This window comes from Alternaria ventricosa (assembly GCF_023758065.1).
Source record: "Alternaria ventricosa strain BMP 2768 chromosome Unknown scaffold_8, whole genome shotgun sequence".
In the NCBI taxonomy this organism is placed as follows: Eukaryota; Fungi; Ascomycota; class Dothideomycetes; order Pleosporales; family Pleosporaceae; genus Alternaria; species Alternaria ventricosa.
In genome coordinates, this window is record NW_026055688.1 from 1,033,042 (window position 1) to 1,045,444 (window position 12,403).

The 12,403-nt window shown below is 55.1% G+C and overlaps 3 protein-coding genes across 3 annotated transcripts; 2 read left to right on the plus strand and 1 right to left on the minus strand.

Annotated features, from left to right (window-relative positions):
- Positions 1-3,214: 3,214 nt before the first annotated feature.
- J4E93_005567 (uncharacterized protein) lies at positions 3,215-4,933 on the plus strand (the record flags this gene model as incomplete). Its single annotated transcript, XM_049343487.1, has 4 exons — positions 3,215-3,492; positions 3,544-3,602; positions 3,656-3,695; positions 3,748-4,933. The coding sequence occupies 4 exons, from the start codon at positions 3,215-3,217 to the stop codon at positions 4,931-4,933; spliced, it is 1,563 nt and encodes a 520-aa protein (XP_049199580.1).
- A 1,295-nt stretch (positions 4,934-6,228) lies between these two features.
- Positions 6,229-9,788, plus strand: J4E93_005568 (uncharacterized protein; the record flags this gene model as incomplete). The annotated part of the gene is made up of 6 exons (XM_049343488.1): positions 6,229-6,500; positions 6,569-7,799; positions 7,984-8,623; positions 8,672-8,724; positions 8,798-9,595; positions 9,720-9,788. The coding sequence occupies 6 exons, from the start codon at positions 6,229-6,231 to the stop codon at positions 9,786-9,788; spliced, it is 3,063 nt and encodes a 1,020-aa protein (XP_049199581.1).
- A 1,590-nt stretch (positions 9,789-11,378) lies between these two features.
- Positions 11,379-12,289, minus strand: RPL7_2 (60S ribosomal protein L7; the record flags this gene model as incomplete). The annotated part of the gene is made up of 4 exons (XM_049343489.1): positions 11,379-11,838; positions 11,888-12,054; positions 12,120-12,228; positions 12,276-12,289. The coding sequence occupies 4 exons, from the start codon at positions 12,287-12,289 to the stop codon at positions 11,379-11,381; spliced, it is 750 nt and encodes a 249-aa protein (XP_049199582.1).
- Between the last annotated feature and the right edge of the window lie 114 nt (positions 12,290-12,403).

Sequence of the window (12,403 nt, forward strand, 5' to 3'; positions counted from 1 at the left end):
CCTGCGAGAGAGAGCCGAAGCGCGTTCGACGCTAGTGCTAGCCGATCTGCGTTCTCACCTGCTTGAGTCTAACGCGCTTCCCCGCCTGCCATTCGTTGAGCGTGCAACACCACCAACACCTTTCTGTATCTCACCGGGTCGCGAAAGGAGATGCGCGCATGGTAGCATCGTGGGGGATCTGGGCTGCTCATCAACGTGGCAGTTCGCGAGTGGTGTTTGATGAGGTTGAGCTGATTATTCGGCGGATGCAACGCCCTGTCGAACACCATCCCTACACCACCTTTGGATATATTCGCGGTAACACTGCATGCATCTTCCTCACCCGCCCGATGCCGGGCTGCCGCTCCATCCCCGTCGTCCATTTATGTCAGACATGCTCGGGACGTCATGTGCGGCCCTGGGCAAGGCTCTGTCCTGCATGCTGAGACCGAGTATCTGTGCCGGCACACTCGCAACGGTCCGGTTGAACGCACACCACCGGACTCACGTCAGAATACCATGGAGGGTGCATGACCGCATGCGCCGTTGGCACTGGCGAGTCAGAGCAGAACTGGCTCACACACACCTACTTCGTCTCGAAACGCCTGTGTCGGGATATGAGGTTAGCCATCCCGCTTTGCGCTTGCCGAGCCAGCCTATACACCAGCATCAGGATAATGAACTTTCGCCCTCTTACGCTTATTTCGAGACGCTGTGCCGCAGTGGTGATGCTTGATGACCACGTTGTACAAGGCTCGGGTCGAAATGCGCTGGCTCCAGTCAGCCCACTATTGGTAGCCTAAGGCGATGGTATTACACGTCGTCGCAACCGAGGGCAAAAGAAGGCAGACAAAGCCTCGCACGTAGAGGCGTCGACGCCGCATCGAGCATCTACCTGATGCAAAATGATCGGGCAGCATCATTCCGATCGACCCACGCTGCCGGTTTCAAGGCTGGCTTTTCGTTTTTGTACACTCGTGCCGACAAGCGCGTGAACACCCCAATCCTCCGAAACCTCTCCAACCCACGCCGCCTGCATCTGCTGTCATCTTCGTCGCGGCACGACGCTATGAGTTATGCTATTGCCTAAGGGCAAAGAAGCATGGTGTCATTCTCGGAGGATTCCAGTAGAGCAATAAGAGGGCCAGGGGGCGTAAACCTAAAGGCGCTAAAAAAGGCGGTGGCTGTCTCAGACGCTTCCATCTCATAGCGAACCCTGTCCTCGCGTGGAAATCTGCAGGCCAGCCTTACATATCCACACCGCCATGACCGCTTAGGCCAGGTTGCGTCGAAACAGCCGTTGTGCCCTGGACACCTTTGCATCAGCAAGCAGAGATCGCTGGTATACCGCGACAGCTCACATACAGCACATGACGGAAGCATGTCCGGGGCCCACCGGAAATGGGAGTGCTGGCAAAACCTAATCAAGCGGTCTGAAATGGGCAGCAGTACAGATGCTACGTCGCCGCGGGAGGGCGCAGAGCCTCGTCAGCTGATGGGTGTCCTAGGGTTATGATGCCTTGATGACTGATGAGAATGCAATCACGATGTGTGACCAGCAATGACAGATGCAAGCAGCAAGCCACGTCCTGCGACCCGGTTGGGCCCAATGCGCAGGCGTGGGAAGCTTCGAAACCACGCTGACCGGACAGGGGGGCACGAGAGATGATACCTGGGGCAGCAAATGAAATCGCCGCACGCCTAGTGCCAGGTTGCGATCTGAGGGATACGAAACGCGCTGCGTCGTCCTCCTCGGCCATTCAAGCGCCGCGACTCGTGCCTTGTGGCGCTGACGACCATCCGGATCGCCAGGCATTGCAACAAAGCGACGTTGTCTAATGCGCATTGCCGCGTGACCGGTTGGTGTGCATCTGCCGAATAGGCATGCAGTACACCGCTATTTTTTGGGGGTTTGTCGGAGCAATCAAGCAGCAAGGTATGATGCCATGACAGACGCTCATCATCAATGACAACGAGGGCCCCAGCTGCATGGCCCAAGCTGCTTCTCGAAATTCTGCGGCGAATCTTCTGACTCGCCTCACGTCAAAAGTCTGACCGCGGCTTGGTGTCCTGGTGCCCCTGAACTGGGCGCTGCGAAAATTAGCATCGCCTTGTGTTCTACACCATTGGCGGCACGACGTCCTATTTGCTGGCGGGGCATCGGCCTCTGAGCCGCGCTGTCCGTTTAGGGAAGGAAAGCAAGCCGCAAGTCGCCGGCATGTTGCCATGTCGTTCACAGAGCGACAGGGTCTCCCCTGCTGTGGCGCGACTCAGGGCGCTAGTGCCTTTGAATGTCGGTAGAGGCATGCGGGCATCTCTAGCGCCGAGGATTTGGGTCCCGGGGAGTCGGGTTGCTCTGTTGATCCTGTTCCTCTTACGAGCCACGTCCAACGCTCTTGCAACTCTCCCTGGTCCGCCTTACTCGGTTCCTTCTAGCTCGTCCAATGTCGTGGATTCCGTCCAACCCGGACCGGTTTGTTCGATGAGCAGAAAGCTTCCCCAGCCCAGCCCTGGCCCACTTTCAGGGGCCTGCATTCGCTCTCGCATGCTCACACAGAGCCCGTCCGGTGACATGGAGTCACAAAAAACAGAGCTAGGTACAGCTCGGCTGCCAGCACTGCATTTTCCGGTCGCTTATCGACAGACGGTGGGCTGTTTCGTAGCAACGATGGCATCACGGATCCGCTACTCATTTTACATTCGCTGGTCCCTCCGCTGTCCCTATCCGCCCACACTACGTATCCATACCCACTGCCATCACCGCTTGTTCTCCGTTTCTTCCCCGCCGCCACAATCCTTGCTCATCCCAGCGGTCTATCCGTTTTGAGGACGCCACTTAAATCTTGCTGCTCCTTATATACCTTGTGACGCTCGCGTCCTTTGCAAACTGACTCTGACCTCTGAGCCCTGGAGGTACTAATCTGTCGCAAACTCGCACATGTCTTATTTGTCACAGTCGACTCCCACTTCACTTGACATTCACCACCTGCTGTCATAGTATTTGACATTCTTCTTCGACGACCTCGACCTCTACACCTGCACACCACCTTACATTCGACTTCGATACTATCAACATGGCTCGGTATGGCGTGGCAGCTGCCGCGGGCAGCGATATAACACCTTTCCCAACACGACAGATGGCCGTACTTGGTGAGCAGCATGCCATGATCTAACAGTACACGACAGTCGCTAACGATGGGTAGCGTTGTGCCGGATATGCGAACCAATCGCATTCATGTCGATATTTCCCTACGCATACTTCATGGTCGAATCCTTCATGACCGGACATTCTACCGCCCAAATTTCCATGTACACGGGCATGGTCACATCATCGTTTGCGTTCATGGAATGCATCAGTGGCATTTTCTGGGGCCGACTGAGTGATCGGGTAGGACGGAAGAAGGTCCTACTTGGAGGTCTTTTTGGTACGGGGCTGAGCATGTTGCTCTTCGGCTTCTCCCAGAGCCTACCAATGGCGTTGATTGCGCGGGCTCTCGGGGGTTTGCTTAACGGGTGAGGTCATAGTTCGATCTAGCGTCTGAGCCTCGCTAACCGAATATGCAGGAACATCGGCGTTCTCCAGACCACTGTCGCAGAGCTTGTTACGGACGAGCGACATCAGCGTGAGTTTTGCCATAACTCTAATTATACGCCGCGCACGACTGACTTTTCATAGCGCGCGCTTATTCCATCATGCCCTTTGTCTGGTGCCTTGGGTAAGATAATTTCCCAGGAGCCCGACTCGTCCACGCTGACCGCTTTTTGTAGCACCATCATTGGCGGAGCGCTTGGCGGCTTGCTCGCTCGTCCCGCTAACGTAATGCCGTTTTTCCAGGACACCATCTTCGAAACGTACCCGTTCCTTCTTCCAAACTTGGTCTGCACCGGCTTTGTCGTTCTCGGCCTGACTGTCGGTATTTTGTTCTTGGAAGAGACCCACGAGGATCGCAAGTACGACCAGGATCGAGGCCGCGAAGCGGGGCAATGGCTTCTCCAGAAGCTGTGGAAGCGTGACGCAGATGCGAGATTTGACGACAAGGATGCTTCGCTTGACGAGATGCGCTCGATGTTGAGCGACCACGATCACGACGTCCAGGCCTACCGCAGCACCGATACCTCGCCTACTCTTTGCAGCACACGAACTTCCATCTCAGAAGTCCCGGAATTCGAATTAGACAAGCAATTCGAGCCAGCGCCGACTTTCCGACAAGCATTCACCAAGCAAGTGTGCCTCAATGTAGTGTGCTATGGTATTCTTGCTTTCCACACCATCTCTCTAGAGCAGCTTCTACCTATTCTCATGTCCAAGCATGTGCCAACCGAGGGTAGCCAACACCTTCCCTTCCGCTTTGAGGGTGGTTTCGGATGGTCCACTCAAACAACCGGCGCGTTCCTCGCAGTGCAAGGTTTCCTCCAGATGTTCGCTCAGGTCATTCTCTTCCCTTGGGTCAGCAAGAGGCTCGGCAGCCTCCGCACTTTCTGGATCACTCTAGCCTGCTACCCGGTCCTGTACCTCCTTGCTCCTTACCTGGCTATCCTTCCCGAGAACCTGCGCATCCCTGGACTTGCGGTTCTGCTCGTTGCCAAGGTCACTTTCCAATCGCTCTCCTACCCGTCCCTGGCTATCATTCTCGCAAACTCGTCCCCATCCAAGAAGGTTCTCGGCACGTTGAACGGCGTTGCCATGTCTTCTGCCAGTATCTCTCGCGGCTTCGGTCCCACAATCTCGGGTGCCGTCGACAGCCTTGGTACCACTCTCCACATGTCTGGCCTCGCCTGGTGGGCAATTGCCGCCGTTGCTCTTCTCGGATGGCTCCCTGGTTTCGCTCTCCAAGAGGCCAAGCGGTCCAGCTTCGCCGCACAAGACGAGGAGTCCTTCATCGACTCTGACTCTGACGCAGAGTCTGTCATCACTCTCACCCCGGACGACATCGAAATCGTCCTCTCCAAATAGATTCACGCAATCACGACTAAAACAGTAACGACGCCCCTCGACTTGCATGATGCGGCGCAAGCCCTCTGCAAGGCGTCGACGCGCTGGTAGCGACCCTTCCTTTCACATCATAATTTCGGATTATAGAGACATTTTTTATCGCGGCAGAGATGAGGGTTACATCTCCCGCGCGGCGCATCATTATGGGTGCGATTTAGCGACATCATTATCAGGGCGGCATTTTTTGGGTCAACATTATTAGAAGGGAAAGCTCGATTGTATTGGAGACCAGCAATGGTCATCCCCGAGCCGGCGTTTGTCTCAAGAACAGAATACCCCAGTAGTTATTAGTTTTCTTTGCTACACTATATGTTAGATTAGCGTGCTCGAGCACAAATTCATGACTTGGATGATTTCTCAAACCGCAGACCTTTGTTTTGTCATGTACGTCGTGAAGAGTGCATTAGCTGGATCTGAGTCGTACCAGGCCTCCAGCGGTGAGTTCAATGCGTCTGTCTTGAAGATTAAGCGGAGGGCGCAAAACAGGTGTAGTGGGGAATTTGCATTGTCGAAGTGGTCCCTTGCACGTTACGGATGCTTCCTTTTGCCTTCTACACGTGCTTGGATCGGTGTGCTTCATGCACGTGGTGGAGCAACGGGGATCGCGAGTCAGTGACCGCCAACATGCGGACACCGGACGCCTTGCATGGCTGCTTCGACCATGAAACGGTATCACGAGGTCATGGACGGCATATATATGCGCGTGGTGACGAAAGTAACGGCTTCCTTTTGTGGTCCCTGGTGTTGAAGGATCGCGACGGCGGCTTACCGATGCCGAGGCAGTTTAGTAATGCTACGAGGCTTGCCATCAGCACCACAGCCATGTCGACCTGTGAACGGATGTGTAACTGGGCGATGACGCCACCGTGAGAGCGGAGGAAGATGGCATCGTGAACAATTTGATGCTGGACGCACCCCATAGGACATGGCAAAGTAGACGTCTACCCACATGGCGAGCATGACGTGCAGCCGCACCCACACTCCGCCCACGCCTATCTTCCGCTGGAGAGATAAGGCCCGTAGCCGACCAGCTAGCCATCCACTCTCAAGCGACGACTACCGCGTCCCGCTGGGAGAATGGCAGACATCTTCCCCGTGCCATCGCAATCCGCAGCCCTGTCCACGCCGCCCGCAGTGGTCGCTGTTGCTGACGTCCTGATCCAGAGTGCGGGGGAGTTCAAGCTCGGAGAATAGACGCCAGACGTGCGCGAGCTTCACTAGCCCGAACTCTGCGGACTTTCTTGCCATGCGCCCTGATGAGCGGCCTCAAGCGCTCCTTGGACGAGGCGTCTCATGACGGCGACCGGCCCTCGCCCTCAGACTCGTCCGTGTCGACGGTGAAGCCTGCCTCGCCCGCCGCGCCTGCCTCGTCGTCGTCGAGCTCCTTCCGCAATGTGAGCGCCTGTAACCGCTGCCGGCTGCGCAAGAACCGCTGCGACCAGCGCCTGCCCTCGTGCGCCTCCTGCGACAAGGCCGGCGTCAAGTGCGTCGGCTACGACCCCATCACCAAGCGTGAGATTCCGCGCAGGTACGCACTTTCCAAGGTTGGAGGGGAGCTCTGGCAGTCGCCTCGGCTACGACTAACGAGCGCTACAGCTATGTATTCTACTGCGAAACCAGAATCGCCTACCTCGAGTCGCTCCTGCGCGACCACTCGATCCCCTTCCAAGACGCCGACGACTTCAACCCGGCCTTTGCCTCCAATGGCGCCGCCACACCTCGACCCATATCCGCCGCGCCGCCGCCGCGCAATGGCAATACCAAACCCTCGGCGGCCCAGGCCAAGGAGGAGAGCGACAAGTACGATCGCGAGAAGCTGACCAAGCTCGTGTCCAACATCGGAATGGTCTCGGTGCAAGGCGCCAGTGACCCGCGATATCTGGGCTCCACGTCCGGCATATCCTTTGCCCGCGTCGTGTTTGCTGCCGTCAAGAGCTCAGTGTCAGGCTCCTCCTCTGAGCGCGGCAGCAATCGGGGCGCCAAAGTAACGAGCAATGTCGTGGACAGCGGCACCTCGATGCGCGACTCCTTCTTTGGCCTGCAGACCAAACCTACCATACGGCAGGCGCCCTTCCCAGACCGAGAGCTCGGGTCGCGTCTTGTTGAGCTGTATTTTGAGCACGCAAACCCACAAATCCCCATCTTGCATCGGGGCGAGTTTATGGAAATGTTTGAGCGCGTGTACGCTTCCGGTGAACGGCACCGTACATCACGAGAGTCGTACATGCTCAACATTGTGTTTGCCATAGGCGCTGGCATCATCCTAGGCAGTTCCGACTCTGAGGGCTCGCCGACGTCGGATCACGGGCGCTCACCAACAAAATCACGTTCATCACCGCCGAGTAGCAAGAAGCGGCGACTTGCAGGCCACCAGCACCAGCCCGAGGAGTACCACGCATCCGCCATTGTGCACCTAGAGAATTTCCTGGGTTCCTCTCCCGCTGCGGACCGTCCCGACGGCTTCGGCGGTGGCCTGGAGGAGCTGCAAGCTGTGCTACTGCTCGCGGGCTTTGCGCTGCTGAGACCCGTTGCCCCTGGGCTGTGGTACATTGTGGGCGTTGCTGTCCGTCTTGGAGTGGACCTAGGGTTGCATTACGAGGATGGCGTGGGTATCGACGGGGCGGGTGCGGAAGACCAGTCTGCTGGAACCGCGGCCTTCAAAACTGAGGGTAATGGGAACACGACGGCTGCCGGCGCCGGGAACCCTTCGAAAATAGACGCAAAAGAGAGGGGCCGCAGACAGTGGGTCAGAGACCTAAGAAGACGCTTGTGGTGGTGCGTCTACTCGTTGGACAGACTGGTCAGCACGTGTGTTGGCAGACCTTTCGTAAGTACTCTCTTGGGTCTTCATTTTCGTATGGTACTACCGATCATGTCGGTTATGTCACGATCCCGCATGCATGTGCGGCTGTCTTTACCAGGGGATATGTCGAGGATCGGAATGCTCGACACCGACTTTCCAACATTGTCTTGTGCTCTCAAAATTCGATGCGTGACTAACAGCTGCACAGGGTATCACAGACCAAATTGTGACCACCGAATTCCCCTCGCTCCTCGATGATCGCTACATTACCAAGGAAGGATTTCTGGAACCGCCAGTGCATCAAGAGAAGCCGACATACAAGATTGTCGCCCACCATTACTTCCGGTTGAGACTACTGCAGTCTGAAATTCTGCAAGTCCTACAACATCGGCAGGCACAGCAGGCGAGAGCGAGTGGTGCCAATCAGAGCAATGAGTTCATGCACACTAAGCTGCCTTCGCCATTCTTGATCAACTTCGAGTCGTTCCGCGCGTGGCGCGTAGATATCGACAGACGGTTACTGGAATGGAAAGACTCGGCGCCCACACAGCTCGATGCCGGTGTGCAGTTCTCGCCCCTGTTCCTAGAGCTCAATTACTGGCAAGCGTTGATCATGCTGTATCGACAGAGCCTGGTCGTGCCCTCTGGTCTGCAGGAAGAACTGGGCAATACCGGCTCAGATATGGGCAGTCCCTCCATGAGCAATCTTGAGGAGCGCGAAGACGAAGATCTCGTTTTCCTCAAGGTAGCCGAAGCCGGCCAGAAGGTTTTGAAGTTGTATCGACAGTTGCACCGCGTACATCTTGTCAACTACACCTTTTTGGCGACACATCATCTCTTCATGGCTGGTAAGCTCCACGGTCTTCACCGGTACTCAACAGTGCTAACATTTACAGGCATATCCTTCCTTTACGCTGTGTGGCACAGCGTTCATGTACGCAGTCTATTGGTAAGTCGGTCCGAATTCTCGTACTACGGTGGATATGTCTTATTGGTGTAACATACATGTCTAACCAATGCAGTCTCTTGACGACGTCGACTTCACCGTCCTTGCCGCGACATCCGTGCTGGGTGACCTGATCGACAAGTGCCCGCCTGCAGAAGCATGCCGCGATGCATTCGATCGGATGAGCAAAGCGACCATTCAGATGTGCATGTCCACCACCGGCTTCGGACCTCAAGCTCTGCGGTCACTTCCGCAGCAACAGCAGTACCCTACGCAGACTTCGCCAAATACTGCATACACATCTGCAGCCGACGCAGATGTCAGGTCAGACACTGATATGCAAGGCTACGGATCAAGAAGTACAACCAACTTCTTTGCCCAACAGCAACAACAGCAGCAGCAGCGTCGGCCCATGCCACGCTTCGACATGAACCTCAAAGACCTCTTCTCCGACGACGAGACCGACAAACGGTCATTCAGTCGCGTAAGCAACCAGGTCAACGCCATGAGACCCCCTCCTCCACCCATGAAGTCCGAATCTCAAATGCAGCCCTTTACAGCGGACCTCAAAATCTCTCCTCAACTCCGCACGCCCCACCACCAACAACAACAGCAACAGAATAACTTCTTCGCCCAAAGCTCAAACATGCCTAGCCCGAACCAACAAAATACCTTCTCTACTTCTCCGCCTACTAATCCATCGATGCCATCGCCGTATCAGATCAGCAATCAGGTGCCCTACAACAATTTCTCACAGAATATCACGTCCAGCTACCCTGATCTAGGCTTCTCTGATCTAGATTTCCTGGACAGTTTCCCCGTGCAAGGCGCAAGCGGTAGTGGTGCTGATGCAGGAAGCGGGGGATTGCAAGATGTAGGTATAGGCTTTGGAATGGGATTTGGTGATGGGACTCATGATTGGAGTGATGTAAGTTTCCTCCCTCACTGTCGCTACTATTTGCTACGATGGAAGTACGAGTGCTGACAATGACCAACAGGGCAATGGCTTGGATCTCTTTGATGGGTTTTTCTTTGGTCCTGGAGGCACAGGCGGGACTGGGATGTAGAATTTGGTGTTGGTGTTCCGAGAACCGGCTCTCGGCCTCGATGTGTGAGCACGGGAATAATACCGCCGTCGGCTCATTGTACTTGATGGTATCGAGTAAAATGATACCGGGTATTGTTCTCACCCGCCCTTCTGTAGATCTGCGGCACAGTCGCGAACGTGGGGGCAGGGCAGGATAAGCCGGAAGGCGGCGGTCTCCGATGGAAAATGGATACTACGCCGTTACGGGCAGGATGGCAACGAGGTTATGGATGGGTGTATGATAGATGTGTTCAATCCATTAGAGATTTTGTGTTGTCACTGAGTGTGTTTAAGTTTGGACGTTTTAATGGTCTGAGTGATCTAGGGGTTGTTGTGTGCAACTGGAGGACTTGGACTATCACCACGCTGGAGTGTACGGGTATCAAACGTCTGCCCTGAAATAGACAGAGAACCCATTCACGTTACCACGACCTCCTCTTCTCGCCCATGATCATCCACGCCCCTGTGACTGCATTCCTGCTGCTCTCCTTCTCCCCCAATCCTTCCAAACACACACATACTACTCCGCACCCACGACAACGGCGCTCAATCGGAATCACACCCTCTACACATAGATGTTTGCAACTTTCGAAAACAACCCGTCTGCCCATGTCAAAGAAACCCTCTACCCGGGTCTTTGTTCTCCTCTCCTCCCTTCCCTTCGCATCCCTTGATGTTTCTTCCGCATCCCTCCCATACCTAGGTACCATCTCCGTTCGCAGTCATGCCACACCATGCCCAGATACTGTCTCCGTCTCGGGCTCACAGAACATCCCAAGGTTCGATGTATGATGAGCTGAGTACAGGTAGTGTAGGGTCATAACTCATAAGGGCGTGTTGACTCACACCCCGTTTTACCACGTAGACTTCCCACATCAGCATCGGCATCTGCATCATTCATTGCCCGCAACCACATGCACGACTTCAATATACTTCGCACTCTTACCACTCTCATCACTTCGTAATCACTGTCTCTTTAATCGCCGCGTCACCATCAAATTCAAATCCAACCCCATCACATACGCACTTGACATTTGCCCAAGCGCAAACGCTACCAAAACGCGCTTCGTCGTTATCACGTACCGATCATACTTCCCGATACCACAATGTGTCTCTACATGGTCGTCCACTACGGACCGAACCCCTTCTCACTGGCACGACTTCTCTCACGACAAAAAGCCGAGATACAGCAACGAAGTACATCAGAATGGCGAGTCGAGCGTTTGAGTCTGAATCGTTTGCGGGAGCTGTGGCATTTGAAGTGTCGGAGTCGAGAAGATTTGAACGATGGGGAGAAACACGATGGGTTCGACATGAGTTACTGAGCCAAGAGAAATCAGTGGCAAACACATCACAATACGAGCAAAAATAGAATGGAGCTCTTTGGAATGAACTTTTTGAATTCTTCCTTCAGCTGATGTGCAGAAGACTTGTCTAAGCTAACCAGAGCATGTGGCTCGGCCTGCCCTCCATCCTCCGTCGAAGAGTGGGCGACCAGTAGTCGTGATCTTCATGGTATCGTTTTGAAGCTAACCGTTTACTCCACCCATTGAACAAAAAGCACAACAGCCTAGTTCATCTGCCTGACGAGCTGGTTGATGAACTCCTCGCGGTTACCAAGGTCACCACCCTCGATGAAGTGCTTGAACTTGCGGGTGCGGAAACCGCCAGTAGGGGAAGACAGCTTGAAGGGCCAGAGGAAGTTGGAGACGGCCTTGAAGTTGGGGCCGACGGTGTAGATCTCGTGGATGATGTCCTCAATGCAGGTGATACCGAACTTGCCGAGGTTGGCCTCGATGAGCTCGTTGTCGGTGATCGGCAGACGCTGCTTGTTGACCTTTCCGTAACCGCGCTTGTAGACAAGCTCGCGGACAGTCTTCAAGTTGGGGTATCCGTAGGCGACGAAAGGCTCGACGATCTTCAGCATCTCGCTGGTGGCCTTGGTGAGCTTGACGAAGACACCGTTGTTGATCTGGAGAAGACGGAGGAGCTGGAGGGTCTTGCGCTTCTTGGGGTCGATCTTGTTGATACTACGCGGGTTAGTAAAAGATTTTGCAAATGTGGAAAACTGCAACGTACCCCTTGATACGGACAACGAAGGCGAGGCGGGACTCGGCGGGGACGAAGAGAGAGTTGTCACGCTTCGCGGCACGCTTGGCCTCGATGACATCGCGCTGGGCCTTTGCGTACTCCTGGGTGTACTTGGCGGCGCGCTCCTTGATGACCTCGCGCTTTTGCTTGCTGGCCTAAGAAATCTTAGCCAACTGTGGAACTCCTATCTGCTTGCGCAGGTTCTGGGAGACTGTTATACCTCACGCTTCTTCTTCAACTCAGCGGCCTGGGAGTCGCTGGTCTTCTGGTGGGCCTTCTGCTTCTTGAGCACCGACTCGGGGACAGCGATGTCATTCTGGGTGGGGACGCTGGGTTTGTTAGCTGAGTTGCAGTGAATTGAGCGCGGCATACTCACGATGAGCGGGCCATTTTGCTGGTGGTTAGTATCCTTGTTGTTGTCGGAAGCTGGAGGAAGAAAGTTCGGCAGCCCAGTTCGAAATTCATGTGCGGGCGCTAGTGTGGCCGCCAAGATCGAGTGCAGCG